This window comes from Podarcis bocagei (genome assembly GCF_964188305.1).
Source record: "Podarcis bocagei genome assembly, chromosome: 13".
NCBI lineage: Eukaryota > Metazoa > Chordata > Lepidosauria > Squamata > Lacertidae > Podarcis > Podarcis bocagei.
Genome location: NC_138138.1, coordinates 48,154,142 through 48,181,579, shown reverse-complemented (window position 1 = coordinate 48,181,579; position 27,438 = coordinate 48,154,142). Strand labels below are relative to the sequence as shown.

General features: G+C 41.9%; 4 protein-coding genes across 4 annotated transcripts; all 4 read right to left on the bottom strand.

Moving 5' to 3' along the window:
• Positions 1-670: 670 nt before the first annotated feature.
• LOC308570779 (olfactory receptor 6C74-like) lies at positions 671-1,624 on the bottom strand (the record flags this gene model as incomplete). The annotated part of the gene is made up of 1 exon (XM_081165697.1): positions 671-1,624. One exon carries the CDS (start codon positions 1,622-1,624, stop codon positions 671-673), a length of 954 nt encoding a protein of 317 aa, XP_081021823.1.
• A 6,221-nt stretch (positions 1,625-7,845) lies between these two features.
• LOC308570778 (olfactory receptor 6E1-like) lies at positions 7,846-8,790 on the bottom strand (the record flags this gene model as incomplete). Its single annotated transcript, XM_081165696.1, has 1 exon — positions 7,846-8,790. One exon carries the CDS (start codon positions 8,788-8,790, stop codon positions 7,846-7,848), a length of 945 nt encoding a protein of 314 aa, XP_081021822.1.
• Positions 8,791-12,733: 3,943 nt separating this feature from the next.
• LOC308570777 (olfactory receptor 6C74-like) lies at positions 12,734-13,666 on the bottom strand (the record flags this gene model as incomplete). Its single annotated transcript, XM_081165695.1, has 1 exon — positions 12,734-13,666. One exon carries the CDS (start codon positions 13,664-13,666, stop codon positions 12,734-12,736), a length of 933 nt encoding a protein of 310 aa, XP_081021821.1.
• Positions 13,667-24,678: 11,012 nt separating this feature from the next.
• LOC308570775 (olfactory receptor 6C74-like) lies at positions 24,679-25,623 on the bottom strand (the record flags this gene model as incomplete). Its single annotated transcript, XM_081165690.1, has 1 exon — positions 24,679-25,623. One exon carries the CDS (start codon positions 25,621-25,623, stop codon positions 24,679-24,681), a length of 945 nt encoding a protein of 314 aa, XP_081021816.1.
• Between the last annotated feature and the right edge of the window lie 1,815 nt (positions 25,624-27,438).

Genomic DNA, 27,438 nt, shown 5'->3' with positions numbered 1-27,438 from the left:
AAGCCATTTGAACTTAACAAAATATGTATTTGATCAAAGTAATTGTTGAACTGAAATACAATTAAGAAGTATATTAATAGTGATTTATTTATTTTTGGCGGGCCGAAAGAGAGTGGGGCCCTAAGCTATAGCTCGTTTAGTTTATACATAAATCTGGCACTGCCTTCCTGTCAACTTAACTTAACCCTTCCTGCCAATAAGATTCAACATATATCCTGGCATCCTTAAACTGGGAGATATTAGGCGATCTGACAGGTTTAACATAATCAATTTTAGCTGTACTGCTGTGCTGAAGTTTTACATGGGTTTCCCTTGCCATCCTGCAAGGCATTTAAATAAAGTTCTAAGCTTCTTGTGCCTTCATGTGTGTGTGTTTGACTTTTTTTTAATATAGCTGCTACCTTGTTTCCCTGGGGTGAGTTGCAAATGGGGAGTCTGGCTAGGGAAGCTCATTCTGATGCAACAGGGGAAAGTGGCTCTGAGAGAAGTCTTTCATGCTTTTCACCAAACGGGAAGGAATGTCCATCTTTAAAAAGTCTTAATGTGAAGCTATTTGTTTCTTTGTTTCTGGTCCCAGGTGTTAAAATTAGTCTCTTGAGCCATAACCTTTAAGCTGGCTGTTAAACGTATTTTCATATCAGAAGTTATGTTCGGCTGATGCTCTCCCCAATCATACTGGGTTCTTGTGAAATGTGATACACTGTCTAAATCCAGTTCTCAGGGCATCCTGGACCTGTCTGTTCCTCAGGCAGTAAATGAATGGATTCTGGAGAGGAGACACGACAGTGTTCAGAAGGGCCACCCCTTTGCTGAAGTCTAATTCACTGGTGCCTTTTGGTTTTATGTACATGAAAATGCAACTACCGTAAGTGATGGAGATCACCATGATGTGAGAAGCACAAGTAGAGAAAGACTTTTTCCTCCCTATTGTAGATGGGATGCGCATGATGGTGGAAATAATATTGATATAGGATGCAATGTTTATAGTCAAGGTCCCAAGGAGAGAAAGAGCAGCGGTGAGGAGAACCATGAGTTCCAGAAGACTTGTATCTGTGCATGCCAGTTTAATCAGAGGCCCAATGTCACAGAAAAAATGGTCCATGGCATTTGGACCACAAAAGGGCATTTGAAATAATGTAATTGCTGGAGCCATGATAAGCAAAAATCCCCCAGCCCAAGAGCAGAACACCATCAATGAGCAGGTTCGGCCATTCATTATGGTTGAGTAGTGAAGAGGGTTGCAGATAGCCACATATCTGTCAATGGACATGACCACCAGCAGAGCAAACTCTGTGGTTCCCACAACCAGGTATAGATACATCTGCATGAAACAACCAGGCAGAGAGATAGTTCGTTGGCCATTGACCAGGTTGGCCAAAGTTTTGGGGAGGACGGTGCTGGTGAGCCCAATCTCCAAGACTGCAAAGTGTCGCAGAAAGAAGTACATGGGGGTGTTGAGACTGTGATTCACGAGTGTAACTGTAATAATCACTATGTTCCATATAATTGTCAAAAGATACATGCCCAGCAGGAGGCTAAAAAGCAATATTTCAACTTGTCGGTTATCTGTTAAACCCCAAAGTATGAATCCACTGACCATGGTGCTATTCCTCATTGTTAACATGTTCCTAGAAGTAAACAGAAGAGGTATCCAGAGTCAATATTCAGTGTTTATAAACCACTGTAAATATGGGTTTCTATTCAACTTTATTCTTTTATTTGTTTTCTTTCACCATTAAGTTTCAGTAGTACCATTGCTAGGAGATATGATAGGTGATTTGCTGGAACTGACCCAGGGCAATCTCTGGATCGGGTGCCAACTCATGCCCACCCTGCTTAACCTCTAGAACCTTGTAACCACAATTGTTCTCTCTCTCTCTCTCTCTCTCTCTCTCTCTCTCTCTCTCTCTCTCTCTCCTGACCTCAGCTTCTCATGTTCTTTGTCCAGAAAATCCAAATCAGTACATCTCTCTGATGTTATTGAGGTTGTCCATGATCTGCCCTGTCTTGTCTATTTTGGTAGCAAGAGACACATTTTGTAGGTGCAATAATGCTACTTTTAAACAAGCGCTGCAAATATTTTCATGCACCATGCCCTTCATGATCATATGTACCATGTGCTTTATATACTTCTAAATATAAAATGGGCCTTTATGGAAAATTCAATAAAAAATATTTTCAGCCATTTTTTTTGTTACGTTAGTAGTGCAATTTTTTAAATAGCTGTGTTCTATTTTCTGATCCTTTCTTTATTAGTACTTCTGTATGTGTGTCACTAGATCTTGTGGACACAATGAGCACCATCTAGAACATTGTACACAGTCAGTACACAGTAAAGTGCAATATTAAAAACATCAGTGTAGTACAGACTTTAAAAGAACAACAACCTGGAGGACAAATAGTTTTATTGGCTAGCAACCTACCTGAAATTCAGCAGGGTTAATCCCCTCTCCAGGGACCATCATGTCTCTGTCAGGAGCTTGTCCTACACTTGTGTAGGACCCTGGCAGAGACACATGACCGACTGGCATATTCTCTCCCTCCTGGTCGATCATTTGGGAGCTTCAAAAGCTTTCTTCAGCCCGAACATCACAGCGACCAATGCCAACAGACATCGGCACACTTAGGGATCCGCAGAGTCTTCGCAGCTTGAGTAGCAGACCTCAGCAACTCAGCATTTTGGCTAATCTACTTTATTTACATATAAACACACACGGAGCACTGCAACATGGCTCCCTCTCTCTCTAGCATCAGACAGCAAAGAGAAAAAAACAAAGGACAATAGTCCCACTTCATGGAACACAGTAACACAAACATCCTGTCACCGTCACTTCCCACTCTGTGGAGTCAAAACATAAACCGTCATGTGAAAGACAACAATCCCATGACTGCAATCATGGAGCAGGAATTCTAACATCCTCCAGATTTCATGCACTGATGTGAACAAACACAAAAGGTATTTCAGTCAGGGGCTTTCAGGCAAGGGTCTCTCTCAGCCCTGTGAGGTAGGCTGGGAGGTAGAGGGGGAGATTTGGGAAGTGGGCTTAAAAGGAACTCTGATGGGCAGGTCAAAGGGATAATGAAATGCCTGGGCTAGGTAGGTTGGGGAAAAGATCAGGAAACAAATTGGGTTTAGCTGGAAATAAATTTAATAGGGATTAGGTCCAGATATTCTGAACCATGCCAGGTATAACTGAGGGGAGTTGGACAATAATTGTTTCTAAACATCTAGCCTATTTCATTATTATTTTTACCTGAGGGCTCCCATTTTAACAGATGGCTCATGAGCCTTCAGATTTTGAGGGAACCAGCATGTTTTCATGTTTGAAGAGGCAGATCAATACCTAGGATAGGATGCTTCAAATTTCTACTCAGCCTTGAAGCCCATTGGGTGGCCTTAGGCCAATCAACCTAACCTACCTCACAGGCAGTACTATTTTGCTAGAAAAAGAGGTGCTGGACCTCACCATGAATGCCTCCCTTGTCCTCTTATAATGGCAATGGCACCCACCTGAGGTGATGGAACCAAGTTTCTGCGAGTTCAGGCTGAAAAAAGCCCTACTCACTGGGTTCTTGTGAGGATAAAATGAGAGTGGAGAAGCACCATGTGTGTCATCTTGAGCTACTTGCAGGAGAGATGGGCTATAATTATAATGATTACTTATTTAATTAAACATTTTGCCTCATGTTTTCAGCCTTGGTAATCTCAGACCAAGCCATGTATAATCATTGCGAATGGATTTCCCATCAAAGGATAAGTTGATTCAACTTCCTGATTGAGCTGCCTTTGCTAAGGGCAGAAATTGGTCTAAGCCAAGGGTTGGGAACCTCAGTTTTAAGGGGCAAATGCAGACCTCCAGGCCCCTCTATCAAGTCCTCAACACTCTCACCATCCTCACATCCATTCCCTTGGTCACATCCCGCACTGCCCCTGCTTCACAATCACCCACGAGTAACTTTGACTGCCTGGGATGCAAGTTTGAGTTCTGATAATGCATCTTCCTTGCCTGGATGGAAGATGGACAGAAGTGTGTGTGTGTGTGGTGTGTGTGTGGAGAGAGAGAGAGAGAGAGAGAGAGAGAGAGAGAGAGAGAGAGAGAGAGAGAGACTAGCCTACTATGCAAAGGTATAAATTATTTTAATTGTTCTACCAACTTTTGTGTCTGGTCTCACCAGCTATAGGTATGTGACCTCAGAAAGTTGCTCAAAATGTATTGTGGCCCTCATACTTAGATAAGGCTGATGGCTTCTCTGGTCCAGCATCCTATTCTCACAGTGACCACTCAGATACCTCTGGAAAATCCGCAAGCTGGATCCAAGCCAAGAGCATTTTCCCCCTCATGTGGTTCTCAGCCACTGGCTTTCAGAAGTCTTACTACCTCCAGCCATGTACCTTTAAGCCAGGACTGAGAAAGTACCTTGAGTTTAAAGAAACATATACAATTTCAGACGTCTCCATTTGGACTAGTGCTTTCCACATTGAAGAAAAGTATATATGAATATGAGCACAGTGGTGGATTAGACGCAGTGTTCCCCAACCTTGGGCCTCCAGCTGTTTTGGGACTACAACTCCCATCATCCCTCGCTAGCAAGACCAGTGGTCAAGGATGATGGGAATTGTAGTCCAAAAACAGCTGGAGGCCCAAGGTTGGGGAACACTGGATTAGAGGACACACAATTTCACAATATATTTTCACCACACCAAACACATCAATATGTGTATTTCGCATGCATAGTGTATCATGGTCACTACATTGTATCCAATCAAGTTGTCCCAATGGTGGAAGTACTTCTGCCTGCACAACAGGACTTCCTCTCTCTGCACCTGTTCAAATCTGATCCAGAGGGTTTGGGGAGCCCACAGAACAGATCTAGGAAAGCAGGAGGTGCACAGAGAATGTAGACAAATCCTGGTGCAGAGATCATTGGATCCAACTCCAAACTGTGATATTGTCTCTCCTCCCTTTCCTGTCTTGTGGAGGCTAACAACTAAAAATGTGTCAGTCCAGCAAAATTAAAACCACCATACAAAGGAAAATACAAAGTAGCATACAATTTCCCCGCCAGCGATTTCTATATCCTCCATTCTTTAAAATATTTTTTCCACTTCCTTACATCACAAGCCAACAAGCTCTGCAAATTTTATGCCATGCATTTATCCATCTCTTTGCTACCATGAAGAATCCTATGGCATGCAATGTTACCCATTTGTGTCCTTGTGCAGCTTGCAGGAGGCTATTCACTCTCTGAAGCTTAAAGAGGCAACCACTCATCATAGGCAATGGTGCAGCTTATTGTTCCTAAGACAACATTTAGCATGAGAGATATTAGCTCTCACTTTATTAGGATACACCAGAGACATGAGCTTTGATTCCCACCACAACAAACTAATCTGGAAGAATATTTGTGTATGGGGCTCAGCTATGGAACTGCTGCAGTTTCTTGTCCCCAAGCCAAGTTATTCATGTTACACCAAAAACCTTAGCTTTGCTTCCCAGAAGAGCAGAAAGAAAGAAAAATCTGGTGCAAGAGGCTCATATCATACTACCACAAACTAGTCTGTGAAGTTCACAGTCTGTATATGTAGCTTCTAAGTGGTTGGTTACTATTCTGGGATCAAGAGTTGTAATCACATTGCTCCTCCCTGCCTTCTTTCTTCTTTGAATTTTGATGTTGAATATTGGCTGGGATATTCTATGTATCCCATAGGGACGCGGGTGGCGCTGTGGGTTAAACCACAGAGCCTAGGACTTGCCGATCAGAAGTTTGGCGGTTCGAATCACCGTGACGGGGTGAGCTCCCATTGCTCAGTCCCAGCTCCTGCCCACCTAGCAGTTCGAAAGCATGTCAAAGTGCAAGTAGATAAATAGGTAGCGCTCCAGCAGGAAGGTAAACGGCGTTTCCGTGCGCTGCTGTGGTTCGCCAGAAGCGGCTTAGTCATGCTGGCCACATGACCTGGAATCTGTATGCCGGCTCCCTCGGCCAATAAAGCGAGATGAGCGCCGAAACTCCAGAGTTGGTCATGACTGGACCTAATGGTCAGGGGTCCCTTTACCTTTTAATTCAGTTTTACTAGCAAACCGAAGGTTAACTAACACCTTTCCAGTCCCGGGATGAGTGCAGGGAGCCCTTGCAGTATATACTGTAGCCGACAGACTAACGTGTTGTGACACATAGTTTGGAAAGCACTGTTCTAACCTTTCCCTCACAACAACTCTATGGGGTGAGCTGGGCTGAGATGAACTGACTATTCCAAGGAATCCAGTGAGTTTCATGGCTCAGAGGTGATTTGAACCCTGTACACTCTTACCACTATATAACACCTTAAACCATATCTGTAATTTACAGTCAAAGAAAGCTAGCCATACCCAGATTCTTTTTCACAAAGGGCTGCAAGTATGTTCCAGCAGCCTTAAGGGTTTTCAAAGCAAAATCCATTTCCCAACTCCTGTATGCTGCAAATGTCTGGCATAATGAGGACCTGCCTAAGCTAGACATCTTTCAGGCAAAATTTCTACAATCTCTGCTGCAGGTACCCAACTGTGTCCCCAACTCCATAGTTCTGTTAGAAGCTGGTGAATGCCAAATTTCAACTAAAGCATGGTGGGCTGCCCTAAAACATTGGCTCAGGATTTCAGTGTTTGAACTAGGGAAGGGTTTGTATCAACATCTGGCCAATTAGGAGTTTGTCAGCAAATGGCAGAAAACCATGGCTAGAAAAGCCACCACTATTGGTCTGTCTCCTCCCCAACTGTATTACCTGGGTTATGAAGGCACCTTATAGACGTTAAAGCAAAGATTATGGAATAATACACACAGTGACTTGCGATCTCAATCACACGCAGTCTGTAGTCCGCTGGCAGTAGGAGTACAATACGGGCATGTCTTTAAGTTAACACCTTACATTAAAAACCTGACAGTACCGAATTACCGAAGGTTATTCACCAAAGCCAGACTAAACGTTTTTCCTTCTGCAGTGTTGGATGGCAGGTTGAGAGGAGTTCCCTACCAGGACAGACTTTGCTCGTGTGCCCAAGACATCAATTCTATAAAACATATTTTACTGCACTGTGCGAAATATGAGCAAACCAGGGCTGAACAGATATTACCCTTGCTTGTACATTTCTCAGGAAAATCAGAGGCTCACTATGTCATGTTCCTATTGGAAAACCAGACAAGTGCTAGAACATTAGCAGTGGCAAAGTTTTTATCGGTGGTTGCAAGAACCAATGATCCCTATCTTTAAGTCTGAACAAAATGCTTGTTTTACCTGGAGGTAGGCTGTCTGAATTGTGCATTGCTTTGTAACGATTTGTTGGGTCTCTGGACTGTAATAAAGATTGATAATGATGATGATGATGATGAGCTTGCTTCCTCCCAGACCACATACACACATTCCTCCCTAACATGGCCTTGAACATTGCTGTCTGACATCTTGCCCAAGTAATCAATAACTCAGCCTCACTGGTGCTGTGTGCAGAGGGTGAAAATGAAACCCTATAATTGTGTGTGTGTGTGTGTGTGTGTGTGTGTAAATATGTAATATACATTTCCCCACTCTCACACTCTCACAACCAGAATCAACTTCCGCAGTCACTTATGGACACACCGTTAAGACCATCTTCATGGAAGATAATTTTACTCAGCTACCAGTAATCACCAAAGAATGTACAACAGGTAGTCCACTGATTTCAGAACTTTATGCCAGAAATTGATTTGGCATTTATTTGACATTTTTCACACACTGTATTCACCCATAGATGGTATCCCATCCTTGCAGTGTTATTGGGAGGCAAACCAAAGGCCTGATATTCATGTTCAAGCTGATGTCAGTCCTATTCCAAATCACCTTGGGGACTTGCGAAGTCCAACACATTGTCTAAATCCAGCTCTCAAGGCATCCTGGACCTGCCTGTTCCTCAGGCAGTAAATGAATGGATTCAGCAGAGGAGATACAACAGTGTTCAGAAGGGCCACCCCTTTGCTGAAGTCTAACGTACCAGTGCCTTTTGGTTTTATGTACATGAAAATGCAGCTGCCATAAGTGAGGGAGATCACTATGATGTGAGAAGCACAAGTAGAGAATGCCTTCTGCCTCCCTGTGGTCGAAGGGATGAGCATGATGGTTGAGACAATGCGTATATAGGACACAATTGTTATGGCCAAGGTCCCAAGGACAGAGAGCAAAGCGATGAGGAAACTGAGGAGTTCAAATAGAGACGTGTTTGCACATGAAAGTTTCATCAGTGGCCCACTATCACAGAAAAAATGGTTGATGGTGTTTGGACCACAAAAGGGCATCTGAAAAAGGACAACTATTGGAACCATAATGAGTGATAACCCCCCTAGCCAAGAGCAGAGTACCAGCAGTGAGCACAAGTGATCATTCATGATGGTTGGGTAGTGAAGAGGGTTGCAGATGGCCACATACCTGTCAATGGACATAACTGTCAGCAGAAGGAACTCTGTGGTACCCAGGACAAAATACAGAAAGGACTGTGTGAAGCAAGCAGGCAAAGAGATAGTCTTCTGTCCGATGGCCATGTTGATCAATGTTTTAGGAATGACAGAGGTGGTGAATCCAATCTCCAGGACTGCAAAGTGTCGAAGGAAGAAATACATTGGGGTGTTGAGATGGGGACTCACCTGAGTGATTATAACAATCACAGCGTTCCCAGTTATTGTCAAAAGATACATGGGAAACAGAAGGGTGAAAAGCAAGATTTCAACTTGCCGGTTGTCTGTAAAGCCCCGAAGTATGAATTCTCTCACCATGGTGCTGTTCCTCATTTTGGGCACATTCCTACAACTAAAGTGAATAGAAATCATTCATTAGTATCAATGTTTTATAAACTATACTAAGCAAGAGTTGTTTTTCCTTTTCTGGCAATCAAGTCCACAGTGCTGTGAATAATAAGGCGTGTTGTATACTTCACAGTCAGGTCCCAAGTAGAAAATGGTACATTAAAAAGGAATTTAATTTAACATTCTATAAACAGGAACACAAACATATTTGTGACGGAAATAAGGCAATAAATTCTTTTAATATAATTCTCTCATTTTTGACACAGGATGTAATTTTATAGCACATCATTTGGAATGCAATTTTAAAGCACAGTTAAAATAATGGAATAAACTAAAATAAAACATACAATATCTCAGACAGTGATGTCTGTAGCCTCAGTGGTCTCTAGAAAGTTTCTTCTTCTTCTTTACCACACAAAACTCTGCAATTTAGGACATGCACTTCTTTGCAAAATGGAAACACCCTATGAGAAGCGATGGTACCCAGTCTGTTCTTTAAGGGAGACAGAACATGAGCTATTTGCTTCTTTGTTGCAACCTCTCCTAAGCAGGAATGCAGCTTCTTTTTCCTGAGGCAGCATTTAGCATGAGAGATATTAGTTTGTTTTCCCACAACAGGGACATGAGCTTTGCTTCCCAGAGGAGCAGAAAAAACTGCTGAACATTTGAGGCTACTGTCATGCTACTGCAAGCTTCGATGGAAGAGTCATGGTGCATAGGGCTTCTATGTGGCTGGTTACTATCCTGGGGTCATGAGTTGAAACTATTATGTTCCTTCCTCACCCCCTTCTTATATATCTACCCCCACCTTTCTTCCAAGGAACTAAAGGTGGTGCATATAGAATCATAGAATCATAGAATCATAGAGTTGGAAGAGACCACAAGGGCCATCGAGTCCAACCCCCTGCCAAGCAGGAAACACCATCAGAGCACTCCTGACATATGGTTGTCAAGCCTCTGCTTAAAGACCTCCAAAGTAGGAGACTCCACCACACTCCTTGGCAGCAAATTCCACTGTCAAACAGCTCTTACTGTCAGGAAGTTCTTCCTAATGTTTAGGTGGAATCTTCTTTCTTGTAGTTTGGATCCATTGCTCCATGTCTGCTTCTCAGGAGCAGCAGAAAACAACCTTTCTCCCTCCTCTATGTGACATCCTTTTATATATTTGAACATGGCTATCATATCACCCCTTAACCTCCTCTTCTCCAGGCTAAACATGCCCAGCTCCCTTAGCTGTTCCTCATAAGGCATCGTTTCCAGGCCTTTGACCATTTTGGTTGCCCTCCTCTCGACACGTTCCAGTTTGTCAGTGTCCTTCTTGAACTATGGTTTTGTCTTCCTCACTTTTCATACAACAAGCCTGTCAGGTGAGGTAGGATGAAAGGCAGTGACTGGCCCATGAGCACCTAGTGAGTTTCATGGTCCCTCAACCCTGATTTCTGTCACTGAATAGCTCTTGACAATCAGCACAGAATATTCAGTACTTGACATCATTAACTTGAAGGATTTCCTTGATGAAACCTGTGTTACTGAAAGGCAAGGTTTATCCAGTTGGCTGCAAGGTTGACATATGTTTTTAATGTTTGAGCTAAAGCACCTTGAGTTGCTACAAAACCCAACACGCTGTCCAAAGCCAGATTACAAGGCACCCAGTCTATTCCCCAGGCAGTAAACAAATGGGTTCAGAAGGGGAGGCAAAACCATGTCAAGAAGAGAAACCCCCTTGGTAAATGCTAATTCACCTGTGCCTTTGGGTTTTATATAATTGGAAATGCAACTGCCGTGAGTGTTTGAGATCACGATGGTGTGAGAAGCACAAGTGGAAAAAGTCTTCTGCCTCCTTGTGGTTGATGTGTATGATAGTGGAAATAATAATAATGTATAGGTAATGGTAAAGGGACGCAGGTGGCGCTGTGGGTAAAAGCCTCAGCGCCTAGGGCTTGCCGATCGAAAGGTCGGCGGTTCGAATCCCTGCGGCGGGGTGAGCTCCCGTCATTCGGTCCCAGCGCCTGCCAACCTAGCAGTTCGAAAGCACCCCCGGGTGCAAGTAGATAAATAGGGACCGCTTACAAGCGGGAAGGTAAATGGCGTTTCCGTGTGCGGCTCTGGTTCGCCAGAGCAGCGATGTCACGCTGGCCACGTGACCCGGAAGTGTCTTCGGACAGCGCTGGCCCCCGGCCTCTTGAGTGAGATGGGTGCACAACCCTAGAGTCTGGCAAGACTGGCCCGTACGGGCAGGGGTACCTTTACCTTTTTAATGGTAAAGGACCCCTGACAGTTAAGTCCAGTCACAGACAATTCTGGGGTTGTGGCATTCATCTCGCTTTACAGGCTGAGGGAGCCAGCGTTTGTCCGCAGACAGTTTTCCGGGTCATGTGGCCAGCATGACTTCTGTTGCTGTAGCCTAGGATAGCATTACCTTTTTTTTGCTGCTACATCACATTGTTGACTCATATTAAACTTGTGGTCTACTAAGATCCTTAGATCCTTTTCACACGTACTAATGGCAAGTCAGATGTCCTCTTATGTAGCACCAGACTAAAACTCAGAAACACAACATAGAAAATCATCCTCACCCACCAAATATACATTCATACATTTGACAGGATGGACAAAATAACAGACATCCCAACCCTGGAGGTCCCTGCTAACGTCTCCCAAATGCCCCTGTCCTGCTCAGTTAGAATGGAAATGAGTGAAATTTAATTGTGGTTACAGATCAGAGTTACATACTCTGAGCCAAGGGCATCTGTAGTCTATGGAACTATGTCAACCACTGCTTTGAAATATCCAGCCCACTATTCAATTTGTGGGTTCTCATTTTGATCAATGGTTCATGAAGATTCATATTTTTGGAGGACAGCCATGGGTTCATACTAAAATGGTTTCACTTGATCCTGGAAGATGAGGGTTCAAATTTCCACTCAACCATGAAACCCATTGTGTGATATTAAGCCATTCATTGGCTCTCAGCCTAACCCTACCTCACAGGGTTGTTGTGATGGCAAAATGGGAGAGAGGAAAACCATGTGTGCCACCTTGGGCTCCCTGGAGGAAAAGCGAGATGTAAATATACAATGATTAATTACTTAAACCCAACCATTAGAATCTCAGATCTAAGCACATCTCATCATCAGTAGAGCATAAGACTCTTAAACTCAGAGTTGTGGGTTCAAGCCCCACATTCGTCAAAAGATTCTTGCATTGCAGGGGGTTGGACTAGATGACCCTCATGGTACCAATTCTATGATTTCTAAGGTGTTTGCCACTAAAGGACAAGTTTATTCCTCAGCTCTGATCATCCTGGTTGATTTGCCTTTGCTAAGGGCTGGAATTGTGCAAGTTGGGGGCACTCAGATTTGAGGGTCAGATGTAGCCCTCCATGCCTCTCTAGCTGGTCCCCAGGGCTCTCCCCAGTCACAGATCTTTTCCTTGGGCCACATCCTTCACTGTCCCTGCTTCACACACTTCATGAGTGTATCTGCCTACCTGGGAGGTATACTTGAACTCTGATAATGCCTGTTGCTTGCCTGGATATGGATGTTTAAAGGTGTTTAGATGTGGGAGTAAGTGTAGAAACTAGTCTCCTGCACAAAGGTAACATTTTAATTGATTGCTCCACCTACCAACCATTCAGCCCCACCAACCACTGGTAAGGTACCCAGAATGTAATGTGGACTCCATGCTTAAACAAATCTCCCAACCTCAGTCTAGGTTACTGAATAGCACCTGACATTTAACACTTGGTATCCTGTTTATGTATAGCTGAAACTCCTCTGTGATGTGAACATTCTATACTCTCTGATGTGAACACTCTATGTTCTTTGACAACAAATTTGATCTAATTTGTTTGACGTTTTCCTAACACAGTGTTGTCACAGTTAATATCTGATTTTAAGGTTTCAGCTGATGGCAATCATCTTGGCTTCTAATGAAACCCAACACACTGTCTAAATCCAGCTTTCAGCGCATCCTGGACCTGTCTATTTCTCAGGCAGTAAATGAATGGATTCAGAAGAGGGGACACAATCGTGTTAAGAACAGCCACCCCTTTGCTGAAGTCCAAAGTACCAACACCTTTTGGTTTTATGTAAATGAAAATGCAACTTCCATAAGTGATGGAGACCACGGTGATGTGAGAAGCGCAGGTGGAGAAAGCTTTCTGCCTCCCAGTGGTTGAAGGGATGCGCAGGATCGTGAGGACAATGTTGACGTAGGAAACAATGTTTATGGTCAAGGTCCCAAGGAGACAGAGTGCAGCGATGAGAAGAAATCTGAGTTCCAGGAGGCTCGTGTTTGCACACGCAAGCTTCATCAGTGGTCCACTGTCACAGAAAAAATGATTGATGGTGTTTGGGCCACAATAGGGCATCTGAAACAGCACAGCTGTTGGGACCATAGTAAACAGCAACCCCCCAACCCAGGAGCAGACCACCAGCAGTTTGCAGACCCGAGCAGTCATCATGGTGGTGTAGTGAAGGGGTTTGCATATGGCCATGTACCTGTCAATTGACATGACCGCCAAAAGAAGGAACTCTGTGGCTCCAAACGCAAAGTACAAAAAGGTCTGTGTGAAGCAACCAGGTAGAGAGATGGTTTTCTGGCCAGCGGCCATGCTGGCTAATGTTTTAGGAATGATAGAGGTGGTGAATCCAATTTCCATGAAGGCAAAGTGTCGGAGGAAGAAATACATTGGGGTGTTGAGCTGGCGATTCAGCCAAGTGATTATAACAATCGCAGCATTCCCCGTCATTGTCAAAAGGTACGTGCTAAATATGAAGGTAAAAAGCAAGATTTCAACTCTTCGGTTGTCTGTAAAGCCCGAAAGTACGAATTCTCTCACCATGCTGTGGTTCCACATTTTGGGCACATTCCTGCAACTAAAGTGAATAGAAATCAACCACTAGGAACAAAATTTTCAAATCCACTTTAAATATATTTTGCTACTCCATTTTGATCCCCCCCCAAAAAAAAATCAGGTCAAAACTGTTGTGAATAATAATATGCCTCACATACAATCAGTTCCAGGTGGCAACTTCAAGAGAGAAGAATTGCGGTTCAGCTGTCTGTTAGCTCACCCCTGACAGAAGATAATTTTGTGGTGATTGATAATAGTCAGAGAGATGGGCTGACCTTTAATCACTCAGAAAGAGAAGGGGGATTTGTGAGCAACCTCAAATGCTTTGATTGAGGCGTTTTATGCTGTCTGTGCCTGGTGGTTCAGACAGAAGTTAGAATGAGCTGGCAAGCTGAGGAGTCACATAAACACCTTCTCTAGGTAGAAATACGCACACCCTCCCTTCTTTAAACACTTCTGGGACAAGGAAAAGTATAACTTGGAGAGACCCCTCTACCTGCTAGTGAAAATTTACAATCTGAAAATTTGTATGTACCACATTCTGTCATTAAGAAGAACACAATGGAAAAGTGGCCTAAGGTAGAGCAAAATGCTCGATTTATGATGGACAATAAAAATTATAAACAGATGAGGGAATCCTCTGCATGAAAAATCTTTAACCATTTTCCTGTTGCTCGCCACTGAAGAGATGAAAGAACTGAAAGTAAACCAACCATTACTCCAGCAATGGGAAAGAATTTCTTATGAGGTAAGATATGCTGGCTGTGATCATAAGGCAGAAATAGTAAGGCAGACTGAGTTGCTAATAATATTCAAAACATCAAAAGCATAGTAAAGAAAAAGAAGGGATGTTTTTTCATGTGTGGTGGGAATGTAAGAAAGTGAAAAGCTTTTGGGAAAAGATATATAATGAAATGAAAAAAATGTTAAGATATACTTTTGTAAAAAGACCGGAGGCTTTTCTCTTAGGAATTGTAGGAAAGGATATAAGAAGAAAAGACTGTAAACTTTTCCAATATGCAGTAACGGCAGCCAGAATCCTGATTGCCCAGAAATGGAAACAAGAGGAAATACCAACGATAGAAGAATGGAGATTGAAAATGACAGACTATGCGGAATTGGATAAACTAACTGGGAAAATCAGATATACCAAAGACCAAAAGTTCATCGAAGACTGGGGAAAGTTTGTAGACTATCTGAAAAACATATGTGGTGTGAGCACAACGCTAGTGGGATTTCAAGAGGCACTGTAAAAATGGAGAAGTATTGTTAATATGAAATAGTGGGAGAAGGGAAGTGTAATGGCAATACGAAAGGAGGAATGTGTAACTATAGTTATAAAAACGGATGATTGTCAGAGACGCTGAAGGAAGTTCAAAAAAAAGAAGTAATTTGTTGTATTTTGGAAAATTGTATAATTGTTTGGAAAATCAATAAAATTTTTGGGAAAACAAAACAAAACATCAAAAGCATAGAGAATGGCAAAGGTACCTTTGGATCGCCCAGTGATGTCCATCAAAGCAGCAGGTATGAATATTTCCTCTGGTTTTATTCCCAAAGCCTTTCTCATGAATGCATATGTAGCCACAAGACAGTGGAGGTTTAGGACCAGAGTTTTCCTTCTTCTGGTTGGGCTACCTTCCCAGGTGGATGAGCCCCATCTGCCGCTCAATTCCCTCTACAACACATGCAGTCACCACCTTCTTGACTTTTGGATCCACTGTTGGTCTTATCTGCTCAATCTACCAGAACCTGTCTTCACATGAAGGGGAAATTTCTAACTCCTCGAGGATTGAAGCCCATTGGCTACCCTCACTTGTTTAGCCAGCCAGTAGAAGCCATTTCCTTTATAGGAGCCACAGGTGAGCCGAGGGCAGAGTGGGAATCAAAGGTGGATAAGCTTAAAGGCACATATGCAAAAAAGAAAACAATAAAAAAATTAGGAGCTCAAGATATGGAGTACAGGTTTCAAGCCATCTACATTCACACTCAAAAGTCAGTTCTGAGCTAAATACACACCTCTTGCATTTCACATTAACCGGAGGATATTCACATTACTGTATTTTCTTCCCACTCCCGGTTTCTGGAAGTTTTGCATCTACTTTATTCCTTCTGTGGAATAAAAACAAGGTCTTAACTACACAAGAAGAGCCCTGATGAATCAGGTCAGTGGCCCTCAATGGCAACTGGCAAAAATATTACTGCCTCCAACCATGCACATCTATTCTAGTAAAGTGTTTTAAGTTTATAGAAGCAGATCAGGGAGCTGCCCTATACAAGGTCAGACTTTTTCTCCATCTAGCCCAGTGCTTTGCAAGTTGAAGGGCAATGACCCTCAAAGCTCTTATCTGGGGGTCTTTAACGTCATCTGCTTCCTGATCCTTTTAATAGGAAGTGGTGACTATTGAATCTGGGGCTGCGGATGTAGGGAAATTCTGCAATCTAATTCATGGGGAGTTATTGATCAGAGGACACACTTCTCTGAATTCTGCGATACATTTTCAGTTCAGAGCACAAGATGGATATTTTGCACAGGCAGAAGTACTTGTCCTAGGAGTATAACTTTTTGGACTCCACTTTTAACTAAGAATTCTTATTCTCTCCCCTTCCTCTCTCATGAGCCCATGGAGGCTAGCAACTAAAAATGAAACATTCAAATAAAGTTAGAACCACAGTACAAAATACATTACAATACAGAATACAAATTTTGCGGTGAGTGGTGCCTATATCCTCCATGCTTTCAAGAAAATACCCCCTTCCGTACCTCATAAAACAAGCCCTGCAAATTTTATGTCATGCATTTCTCCACCTTCACTACAATGAAGAATCTTATGATATGCAATGGTACCCATTCTGTTTCTTAAGCAGAAAGTGCAGATTTGATGCTTGAGGGTGGCCTTTTCTAGGCAATGGTGATCCCAAGCCAGCATTCACCACAAGATCTATTAGCTCTAATTTTGTCAGAATACACCAAGGAGGACTTTAGCTTTGCTTCCCAGAAGAGCATTAAAAAACATCTGATGCAAGAGGCTCACATCACACGACCACAAACTAGACCATAAGGGACAAGGTATGCCTATGTGGCTACTATGTGGCTGATTATTATTCTGTGATCTAGAGTTGAAATCATTTTGCTCCTTCTCACCGTCTCCTTTCTCCTCTGAGTTTCGATCTCGGATATTGGCTGGGATATCCCATGAATATTTTGCCGAAGGTTCACTGAGCATTTATTTATATATTTATTGCCTTTCTGCCTCACCTTTCTTTCAAGGACCTCAAGATGGTGCACATGGTTCTAACCTTCCCAAATTGTCTTCCTAATAACCCTGTGAGGTGGAGCAGGCTGAGGTTAATTTTCTGTACCAAGGAACCCAGGGAGTTTCATCGCTGTGAGATTTGAACCCTGAACTTTCAGGTCCTAGTCCAACAGTCTAAACATTCTAACCACCACACCACGCCATAGGTGTGCATTTTAGCCAATGAGTTAGTCTGCATATCTGATAGCTGCCATTTGACGCTTGACTGCATTTGACAGCCACCATGGAACACTAATTAATAATTTGTCTGAATATCAAAAAGGCTCAGTCTGAATTGTGCCAACTTGTGCTGTTAAAGGTTCAAAATGTTATACAGTCAGGTAGACCTGAATCTGTCTGTAGCTGTTTTATGCGTACCACCACCATCCCATTCAGAGTAGCCAAACTGCAACCACACTTTGAGGAATATGTAAGGATTTGATGCCCCAAACCCCTTTGCAAAATTGAGGCAGTTCTCAAGCAACTTTTCGGTAGCAGAGCATCTGTTTCTGGATACAGAAAGTACCAGCTTCCCAATCTGGTAAGATTGGTCCATCCAGCTCAGTATTCTATACAGTGGTACCTTGGGTTACAGACGCTTCAGGTTACAGACGCTTCAAGTTACAGACTCCGCTAACGTGAAAGTAGTACCTCGAGTTAAGAACTTTGCTTCAGGATGAGAACAGAAATCACATGGAGACAGCGGGAGGCCCCATTAGCTAAAGTGATACCTCAGATTAAGAACAGTTCCAGGTTAAGAACGGACCTCCAGAACAAATTAAGTTCTTAACCCAAGGTACCACTGTACTGAGTAGCAATGAACCCTCTGGGATTTGAGGCAGGGGTTTCTCTTTCAGCCCAAACTGGAGATACCCAAGGTTGTAATTATGTATGAAACAACATCAGCCAGAATCCTGTACACGCAGAAATGGAAAGAAGGAGAAGAACCAACCAAGAAGGAATGGCTTCAAAGGTTAATGGACTGTGTGGAAATGGCAAGATTGACAGCAAAAATAAAAGAGCTAAACTGAGAGATAAAAGAGCTGAACTGTTCACAGAAGGGTGGAGACCCGTTGGGGAGTGTGGCGATCACACAGGGTCCCCGGACGTTTGACGGCCTATTGACCCTGTGCCACCACTGTAATTGCTTTCTTTGCTGCCACCAACCTGTTTCTCATGGGTACACACGGAGTCCAGTCAGTTGTTAACATTAACAAATAATCAAGTTTATTTTATAGGCATGAACAAGCTTATGGTTTCAGATAATTTTTCTTGGCAGTTTCTTAATCTTAGTTCCTTAACTGTCCTATTCGTTCCTAACAACTTCAAACTGATTATCCCAACTAACTATCTGACTCCACCTAACAATTCCCCTCTCTCACACACACAACACAACTCGACCAACCACAGACTATTCCTCCCTCTTCCTTCTCCAACTCCCAACTCTCAACTGACTTTCACACAACTCCCACTCTCACTCTAACTCCCCCTACCAGTTTCCACTGGCCAATCACATCACACTCATTTTAATCCTTTCCTTATGACCCACGTAGGCGGCAAACGCTACAGGGAGTATTTGAAGAACTGTTACAGTCAAATTAAAATGAAGGCAGGGTTTGAATTATGAGCAGCAGGTAAAAGAGGATTGGGAAATAATCCATAACGAATTGGGGGGAAAATGTTTAAAAGTACTTTCCCCCAAAAAAACCCAGAGTGCTGGGGATAATTCAGACAGAAATTCCCAAGTGTCAAAAAAAAAGGTTATTTATGTAGGCCATGCTGCAGGCCACATTTTTTAGGCCAAAAATGGAAAACAAGTGAGGTCCCAACTAAAGACGAATAGCAACTTAAACTGATGGAATATGTGCAACGTGCGGACCTAACATATAGAATGAGAGGACAAGAAGAACATTCATTTAAAGAAGACTGGAAAATGTTTATTGAATATACGAGGAGAAATTGTGTACACTTGAAAACATGGGCAGCATTAAGATAAATTCAATAGTGTAAATAAGTTTGATGGATGTAATAATGGAATGGTGAATGGTTTAGTTTATTTACAATATGCAGGGATTTATGATGTGCAAAATAAACCATGGAACGAGAAGAAGGGAAGTCATTGATATTTTAAGGCTGTTTATGTTTATTATGATGTTAGAGATAATTACAAATAAGATAAGAAAGACTTCAGAAATACGTGGGATAAAAATTGGAGCGAAAGAATACAAATTGAAAGCTTATGCTGACGATCTTATGCTGTCTTTGGAGGACCCAAAAGAAAGTGTCAGTAAGGTGTTAGATTTGTTAGAAGAATTTGGAAAACTATCTGGTTTTAAATTAAATAGAACAAAAACTAAAATGTTGATTAAAAATGTGAAAGAGGAGGTTAAAAATCATCTTGAATCACAGACCGGAATTAAAGTAACCAAAAAAGTAAAATACCTTGGGATCTGGTTAACGACAAAGAACATTAATCTGATGGAAGATAACTATATAACCACATGGAAAGAAATAAGGAAGGACTTAGATACTTGGAACAGAATAAAACTCTCCTGGTAGGGAAGAATGGTGGCAATAAAAATGAGTCTACTACCGAAACTGCTATTTCTATTTCAAAATATACCGATAATTAGGGGAACTTCAGTATTCAAGGATTGGCAGAAAATACCTTCTAAATTTATTTGGCAAGGAAAAAGGTCTAGAATTAGATTCAAATTACTTACAGATCAAAGAGATAGGGGTGGATTTGCAGTTCCAAATTTAAAGTTGTATTATGAAGCCTCGTGCCTTTGTTGGGTCAAGGATCGGATTGTTATAAAAAATAAAGATCTGCTAGATTTAGAAGGATTTAATATAAGATTCGGTTGGCACGCTTACCTATGGCGTAATAAGGGAAAGATCCATAAAGGATTTTCCAACCATGTTTTTAGAGGGCCACTGCTGGAGGTGTGGGAAAGGAACAAAAAATTACTGGAACAGAATACCCCTTGATGGCTATCGCCAATCGATATCTTGACAATAAAAAAACAAACATCGAAGGAGAAAGATGGACCTACGAAGATTTACTAGTAAAAACAGAGACTGGTTGGAGGATTAGGCCATATGAAGAAATAAAGAACAAATTGACAGGTTGGATCCAATTTCACCAAATCAATTCTATCTGGACCGAGGACAAAAAAAAATGGGATAAGTGAGAAAAAATCTAGATTCCAGATTGAAATACTAGAAAGTAAAACAAAACTCCTATCGAAAATGTATAGCCTGTTGCTTGAATGGGACACCAAGGACGAAGAAGTAAAAGAGGTAATGGTGAGATGGGCAATGGACTTTGGGTATAATATAGAGTTTGATAAATGGCAGGCACTATGGAATAAAGGTATGAGATTTTCGGCATGCACAACACTCAGGGAAAATATGTATAAAATGATGTACAGGTGGTATGTAACGCCCGTAAAACTGGATAAAATATATAAAATTGGTGACAAATCATGTTGGAAGTGCAAGGTCAAGGAGGGTGATTTTTATCATATGTGGTGGCTGTGTGAACCTATCAAGAAATTCTGGGAATCCATTTACAATGAACTAAAAAAAATCTTAAAATATACCTTTATAAAAAAAAACCTGAAGCCTTTTTGCTGGGGATAACTGGAGAGGAAATCAAAAAGGAAGATCAAACACTTTTTCAGTACGTGACAGTGGCTGCCAGAACACTAATAGCGCAGAATTGGAAGACACCAAAAATCCCAACTATAAATGAGTGGCAATCCAAACTATTTGATTATTTAGAACTGGCAAAAATGACACAGAAAATAAGAAATCAAAAAGACACAAAGTTTAATAACGATTGGAATAAATTTATGGCATACATGGAAACAGAGGTAAAAAATCTAAAAATTACAGTAGGTGCAATATAACACTTGTGATGCAAAGAATGGTCTGAGGAGAAGAAACTGCAGATAGAAAACCTTTATAACACATTCCGATACCGAGACGAAGGGAAGTCAGTTAATGTTATGTGTTTTGTAGTTAATGTAGTTAATCTGTTGTTGTCTGTTGTTGTCCTATGTTAATTTTTTATGTATTCTTTTTAGTGTGAATGTGTTATGTATGTCTTTTTTGTTTGGTTTAATGTATGAAAATCAATAATAAAAAAGATATTTTAAGGCTGTTTAAATGAATATTCTAAACTATAAAACAAAATGCATATATATATGCACTCTGGGACAAATGCAAACAACTAGCCGTTTGGAGAGCTGAAACAGAGTCCTCACATAAGACAGACACACACACCAACAAACTCCACAAACTAGAGAAACGCCAGAAGCCCAGCCACCCTCCACAACAACCCATGAAACAAACAGTACATAACATATCAGACAGGATCCTCACCTCAACGGAAACCAAAGTACTCTCCAAAGGTTTCAACTTTGCAGTCGCCCCGAGACGCATCCCCACGGAAAACATCATATGCGGAGTCGAAGCTAGCCTAACCAAAATCAACCCAGATGAAGCCAATAAAATCAGACTTGAAGTCACCAACATCCTCTGCTCCAGCAAACCACCCAGAAGCAATTTACACAAAGAAGAACAGAAAGCACTCACCAACCTGAGGAAAGACAACAACATAATCATTCTCCCAGCAGACAAAGGTAATGCCACTGTTGTGATGAACACATCGGACTACCAAGCAAAACTATCAAATCTACTCCAAGACCCTACCTACCAACCTATAAAAACAGATCCCACCACCTATCTGGAAAAAACCACCAAATCCAAAATAAAAGCCTCTCCTATCAGTGAAGAAATCCAGCTAAGAATCATCCCCAGAGAAAAATCATCCAGATGCCCCAAACTCTACGGTCTCCCCAAGATACACAAAGAAGGAACACCACTCAGACCAATAGTCAGCTCCATAGGCTCACCTCTACAAAATCTCGCTAAATTTCTCGCTAAGCAACTTCAGCCCTATGCAGAATCTATCGCTTCACACGTTACAAACTCCTTCCAGTTCATAGAAACAATAAAGAAGCAAAACCTACATCCCGATGACCTACTTGTGAGCTTCGATGTTGTATCTCTCTTCACACAAGTGCCCATTAATGAAGCCTTGACAGCAATTCAAAACAAATACAATCCCCCCGAATACATCCTGGACCTGACCAACCACTGCCTAACCAACACGTACTTCATCCACAATGGACAAAGATACAAACAGATAGAAGGAGCACCTATGGGATCACCCCTCTCACCGGTCATCGCAAATCTGTACATGGAACACTTTGAAACCAATGCTTTAGACAAGTCAGAACACAAACCCAAACTTTGGCTCAGATATGTTGACGACACCTTTGTAATTTGGCCACACGGGAAGGAAAAACTAGATAGCTTCCTCACACATCTCAACAGCCTACACCCCAAAATACAATTCACTATGGAAATAGAAGCCAACAACCAACTTCCCTTCCTTGACGTCCTAATCTACAAAAAACCTGATGGCTCCCTAGGACACACTATCTACCGGAAAAAAACACACACCAACCGCTACTTACATGCACAATCACACCACCACCCTGCACAAATAAACTCCGTAGCCAAGACTCTCATCTCCAGAACCAAACGCCTGGCTGACAAAGACCACTTGACAACTGAGTTACAGAATCTCTCAAATGTGTTAATCGCCAACGGATACCAACAAAACAGGGTTACGAAGCTAATCCAAAAAGAAACACCCCCCAAAAACCAAGACACAGAAGAAAACAATGGCATGGCCCTCCTTCCTTATATCAAGGGCACTACAGATAAAATTAGCAAAATCCTCCGTAAACACAATATCAAAACAGCCTTTTGCACCAACCAAAAAATAGCTAATATCCTCAGAAACCCAAAAGATAAAATCCAGTTAGAAAACCAAGGGGTCTATGAAATACCCTGCAAAGTCTGCCCAGCCACGTACATTGGACAAACAAACAGACGAATAAATGCACGTATCGCAGAACACAAGAATGCCGTCAAAAAAGAAGAAAAAACTTCCTCTCTTTACCAACACATGAAAGAAACAGGACACGAAATTAATTTTGCAGATTCCAAATTGCTCTTTAACATGGAACATCACCACAAGAGAATAATCATGGAAGCCATCGAGATAGAGAAACACCCTCACAACATGAACAAGCGTGACGACACGTCCCGCCTGCCAGACATCTGGAAATTAGCCCTCCCCACAAAAACCGACACCAGAACCAGAGGCACACAGAATGACATCTCCAATCAACCACACCAGACCCAAACCCAGACCCTCTCCACAGATAAATTACAGACACCATCCAGTAGCCAAACCATAGTGGCACCTCCGGATGCTGCACCCCCCTGCAATCCCTACACAGATCTGGCTGGCACAGGGCACAAAACCACAGCTCGCCCATATACACGAAGCCAAGCCAGAGCACAACTAAGTGCAGTACAGCCATCTTCTCAGAAAAACTCTTCACAAGCTCAAGAGGTCAAGACACGAAAGCTTTAGCAACTAATCCACACCTAATGACCCTCCTAAGTGGTACTCAGAATATCACTCAAGAAATCACTCAAGATATCCCTCAAGTAATTAAGGAACAAAAGAAGAAAAGGCACACTAACCTGGGAACTTCCTCTCTGCCCAGAACGTTGGAGGCTATACACCACACCCCCTCAACAGTATTTATAGGAACTCAAACACTGAGATCCTGCTCTGTTCTAGTAACAAGAAGCCGAAAGCACCAGCCTGAAGATGACGAGTGAGACCTCGTCGAAACGTCGCCTAGACACCCCAACTCTTACACGGGAAGACACCCGAAGATACCAAAACCTGCATATATATATATATATATATATATATATATATATATATATATATATATATATATATTATGAGCAGTGGAATGAAAACACTGATAAGTGAAATAGAGAATAATTGTATTAGATAAAAGTATGTTATATAAAGCAGTAGGTATAAGGTGGGAATAAAAACATGGAGTTAAGGATGGGAAGTCAAAATTTTAAGAAAAATATATATTGAAGTTTAAGTAAATTTGTAAAATTTTGGGGAAATCAGTAAAGAAAAATATCAAAAAGAGATGTCTGAGGTTGAACTTCAGACCTTCTTCATACAGAGCAAGTGCTCCACCCCTGAGTTAGGGCCCTTCTGTAATAAATACAATACAGTCAGGCTACATAGCTTTACTTGTTTTATTTATTTCACATTTTTCATACTTCAAAAAATCTGTTCTATGTGATTTACTTTCAAAAAATGTTACAAAAATGCAAAGAAAGATTACAAAAATTCCATATTTTAAAGCTTCTCAGATGGCAGGTAAATAGGATCCTCTTAAACACCAGTGTAAATTGAAACAGCTGACATGGACTAGTGGTGGAGCCTAGACTCTCAAATTTCAGTAGCACCCAGTGTGATGCCAAAATTCTGTGTTCTCACATCTCTCACATCATTCCATTATACATCATCGTTGCCATGTCCCACTGTGGTGCCCCTGAGGCTCTGCACCCTGTATGGCAGAACAAGTTGTGCTCCCCTAAATCCACCTCTGCATGGACCATATTAGACATTCTCTGACATACAACATCAGTCTCTAATTGATATTCACCCCTGAAAGAAATCCAGCGAATGCAAGCTTTTCCAATTTGCTCCAAAGTTGATCTCTGATTTTCATGTGTGATTTGAGGTCGGTTCTATTCCCTTGTCCTAGAAAATCCAACAAGCGCCTTAAATCCAGCCTTCAGGGCATCCTGGAACTGTCTGTTCCTCAGGCAGTAAACAAAGGGATTCAGAAGAGGAGACACAACAGTGTTCAGAAGAGCCACCCCTTTGGCAAATGCGAATTCATCTGTGCCTCTGGGTTTAATGTACATGACAATGCAGCTGCCATAAGTGATTGAGATCACTATGATGTGAGAAGCACAAGTGGAAAAGGCCTTCTGCCTCCTTGTGGTTGATGGGATGCACAAAATGGTGAAAATAATAATGGTATATGAGACAATATTTATGGTCAAGGTGCCAAGGAGACAGAGTATAGCACTGAGGAGAAACACGAGTTCCAGGAGACTTGTGTCCCCGCATGCAAGTTTAATCAGTGGTTCAATGTCACAGAAAAAATGATCTATAGCATGTGGGCCACAAAAGGACAATTGAAGTAATGTAATTGCAGGAGCCATCATGAGCAAAAATCCTCCAGCCCAAGAGAAGAGCACCAGCACTGAGCAAGTTCGATGATTCATTATGGTTGAGTAGCGAAGAGGGTTACAGATCGCCACATATCTGTCAATGGACATGACTGATAGCATAAGGAACTCTGTGGTTCCCACACTCAGGTATAGATACACCTGTAGGAAACAACCAGGTAGAGAGATAGTCTGTTGGCCATTGGCCATATTGCCCAATGCTTTTGGAAGGACAGTGCTGGTAAATCCAATTTCCAAGACTGCAAAGTGTCTTAGGAAGAAGTACATTGGGGTTTTGAGCTGTTGATTCACAAGTGTGATTGTGATAATCACAGTGTTCCACATTATTGTCAGAATGTACATGCCAAGCAGGAGGGTAAAAAGGGAAATTTCAACTCGTCGGCTGTCTGTAAATCCCAAAAGTGTGAATTCTCTCACCATGGTGTTGTTCCTCATTGTTGGCACTTTCCTAGAAGTAAAATGAAGAGAAATGAAGAGTCTGGATTCAATGTCTATAAATCATTTTAAATTCAAATAGCTGTTTGTTTGTTCGTTTTGCCATCAGGTCTCTGCTGTACAGTTGCTAGGAGATTGAATAGGTGATTTGCTGGAACAGACCTAGATCCATCTATAGTTTAGATGCTTAAGTCATGTCCATTCTTAGTTAGCCTCTAGAACTTTGTAACCAGAATTGTGATGCCTCTTCTACACCACTGTTCTCCCCCTGACCACAACCTCTCAACCTGCTTTTCAGTTAAGTCAGAATCAGAATGCTTTCCTCACATCTCTCTCATGCCATCTAGTTTGGCCATACCCTGGCTCATCGCATGCAATTTGATAGCAAAAGACACAGTGCAGACACAAAAATGCCTCTTTTAAACAGTGCTTTAAATAATCATACGCTTCACAATTAGTTACCAAGAAAGAAAACAAGAACGTCCTATTTTCTATGCAGTAACTGATGTGATTTTGGATCACAATATTTAAATACAAGTTTAAAGTCATCTCCATTGACACTCAATAGTAAATTATCAGCAAAGGCCAAAGATTTATGCAATCTGAAGAGAAACCAGAGTAAATGACACACCTCTTGCACTTCACATTAACGGGAAGATCATAGAACTGGAAGATGATAGAATCATAGAATTGTAGAGTTGGAATTGACCCAGACGGTTATCTTGTCCAATCCTCTGCAATGCAGGATGCCCATATGGACATTGAACCCATGACCATATTCCTCACAATGGACTGAGCTCCTGTTGCTCTGTCCCAGCTCCTGCCAACCTAGCAGTTCGAAAGCACGCCAGTGCAAGTAGATAAATAGGCAGTGGGAAAGTCCATGGCGTTTCTGGGGGCTCTGGTTTCCATCAAGGTGTTCTGTTGTGCCAGAAGCGGCTTAGTCATCCTGGCCACATGACCCAGTAGCTGTCTGTAGACAAATGCAGACTCCCTCAGCCTGAAAGCAACATGAGCACCACAACCCCATAGTCACCTTTGATTGAACTTAACCATCCAGGGGTCCTTTACCTTTTTCCTTTACCTTCTAACCAACTGACCTAACTGAAATGTTCACATCCATTTTTTCCTGGTTTCCAAAAGTTTTGCATCTACATTCTTCTCTCCACAAAATAAAAGCAAGGTCTTAAGAACATAGGAACATAAAACCATAACAATGTTAGAATAGGCTACTGGATCAGGGCGATGTGTACAAATTCAACATGGAATGAATAAAGGCCCATCTATGGCTACCTGGGACCTTCTGCATGCAATATATGCTCTGCCATGGAGCTATGACCTCTCAGGTCCAATGAAGGAGAGACCTTCTCTTGCTGTCTAAGCAAAACCAAAGGACCATAACCATATTCTCAGCAATCTGCATTCCAGCAATCTCTGCAATGTTATTACCTGGCTATCTTCATGGTACCCATTCAGGTCCTTGAGCAGATAGTGCAAAGGATATTCAGTCTTTACTTCTTAGATGCAACATATTATAGGCAATGCTGCAGCTTCATGTCCCTAAGCAAGCATTTAGCGCAACAGATATTAGCTCTTAGTTCATCATCATGCTCTAGGGACCTTCGCTTTGGTCCCTGAAGGAGCAGAAAAGCCACTTAACTTTTGATCTTTTTTTATCTTATTTACAGCAGGGATGGGAAGCAAAATAAAGGGATTACCAGTCATCAGACTTAAAGTAGCAGAAGCCCCACCCGTTTCCCTTGAAATCTCAAATTTTGATATAAATTTGATATCACTTGATATCAATTTCTCATA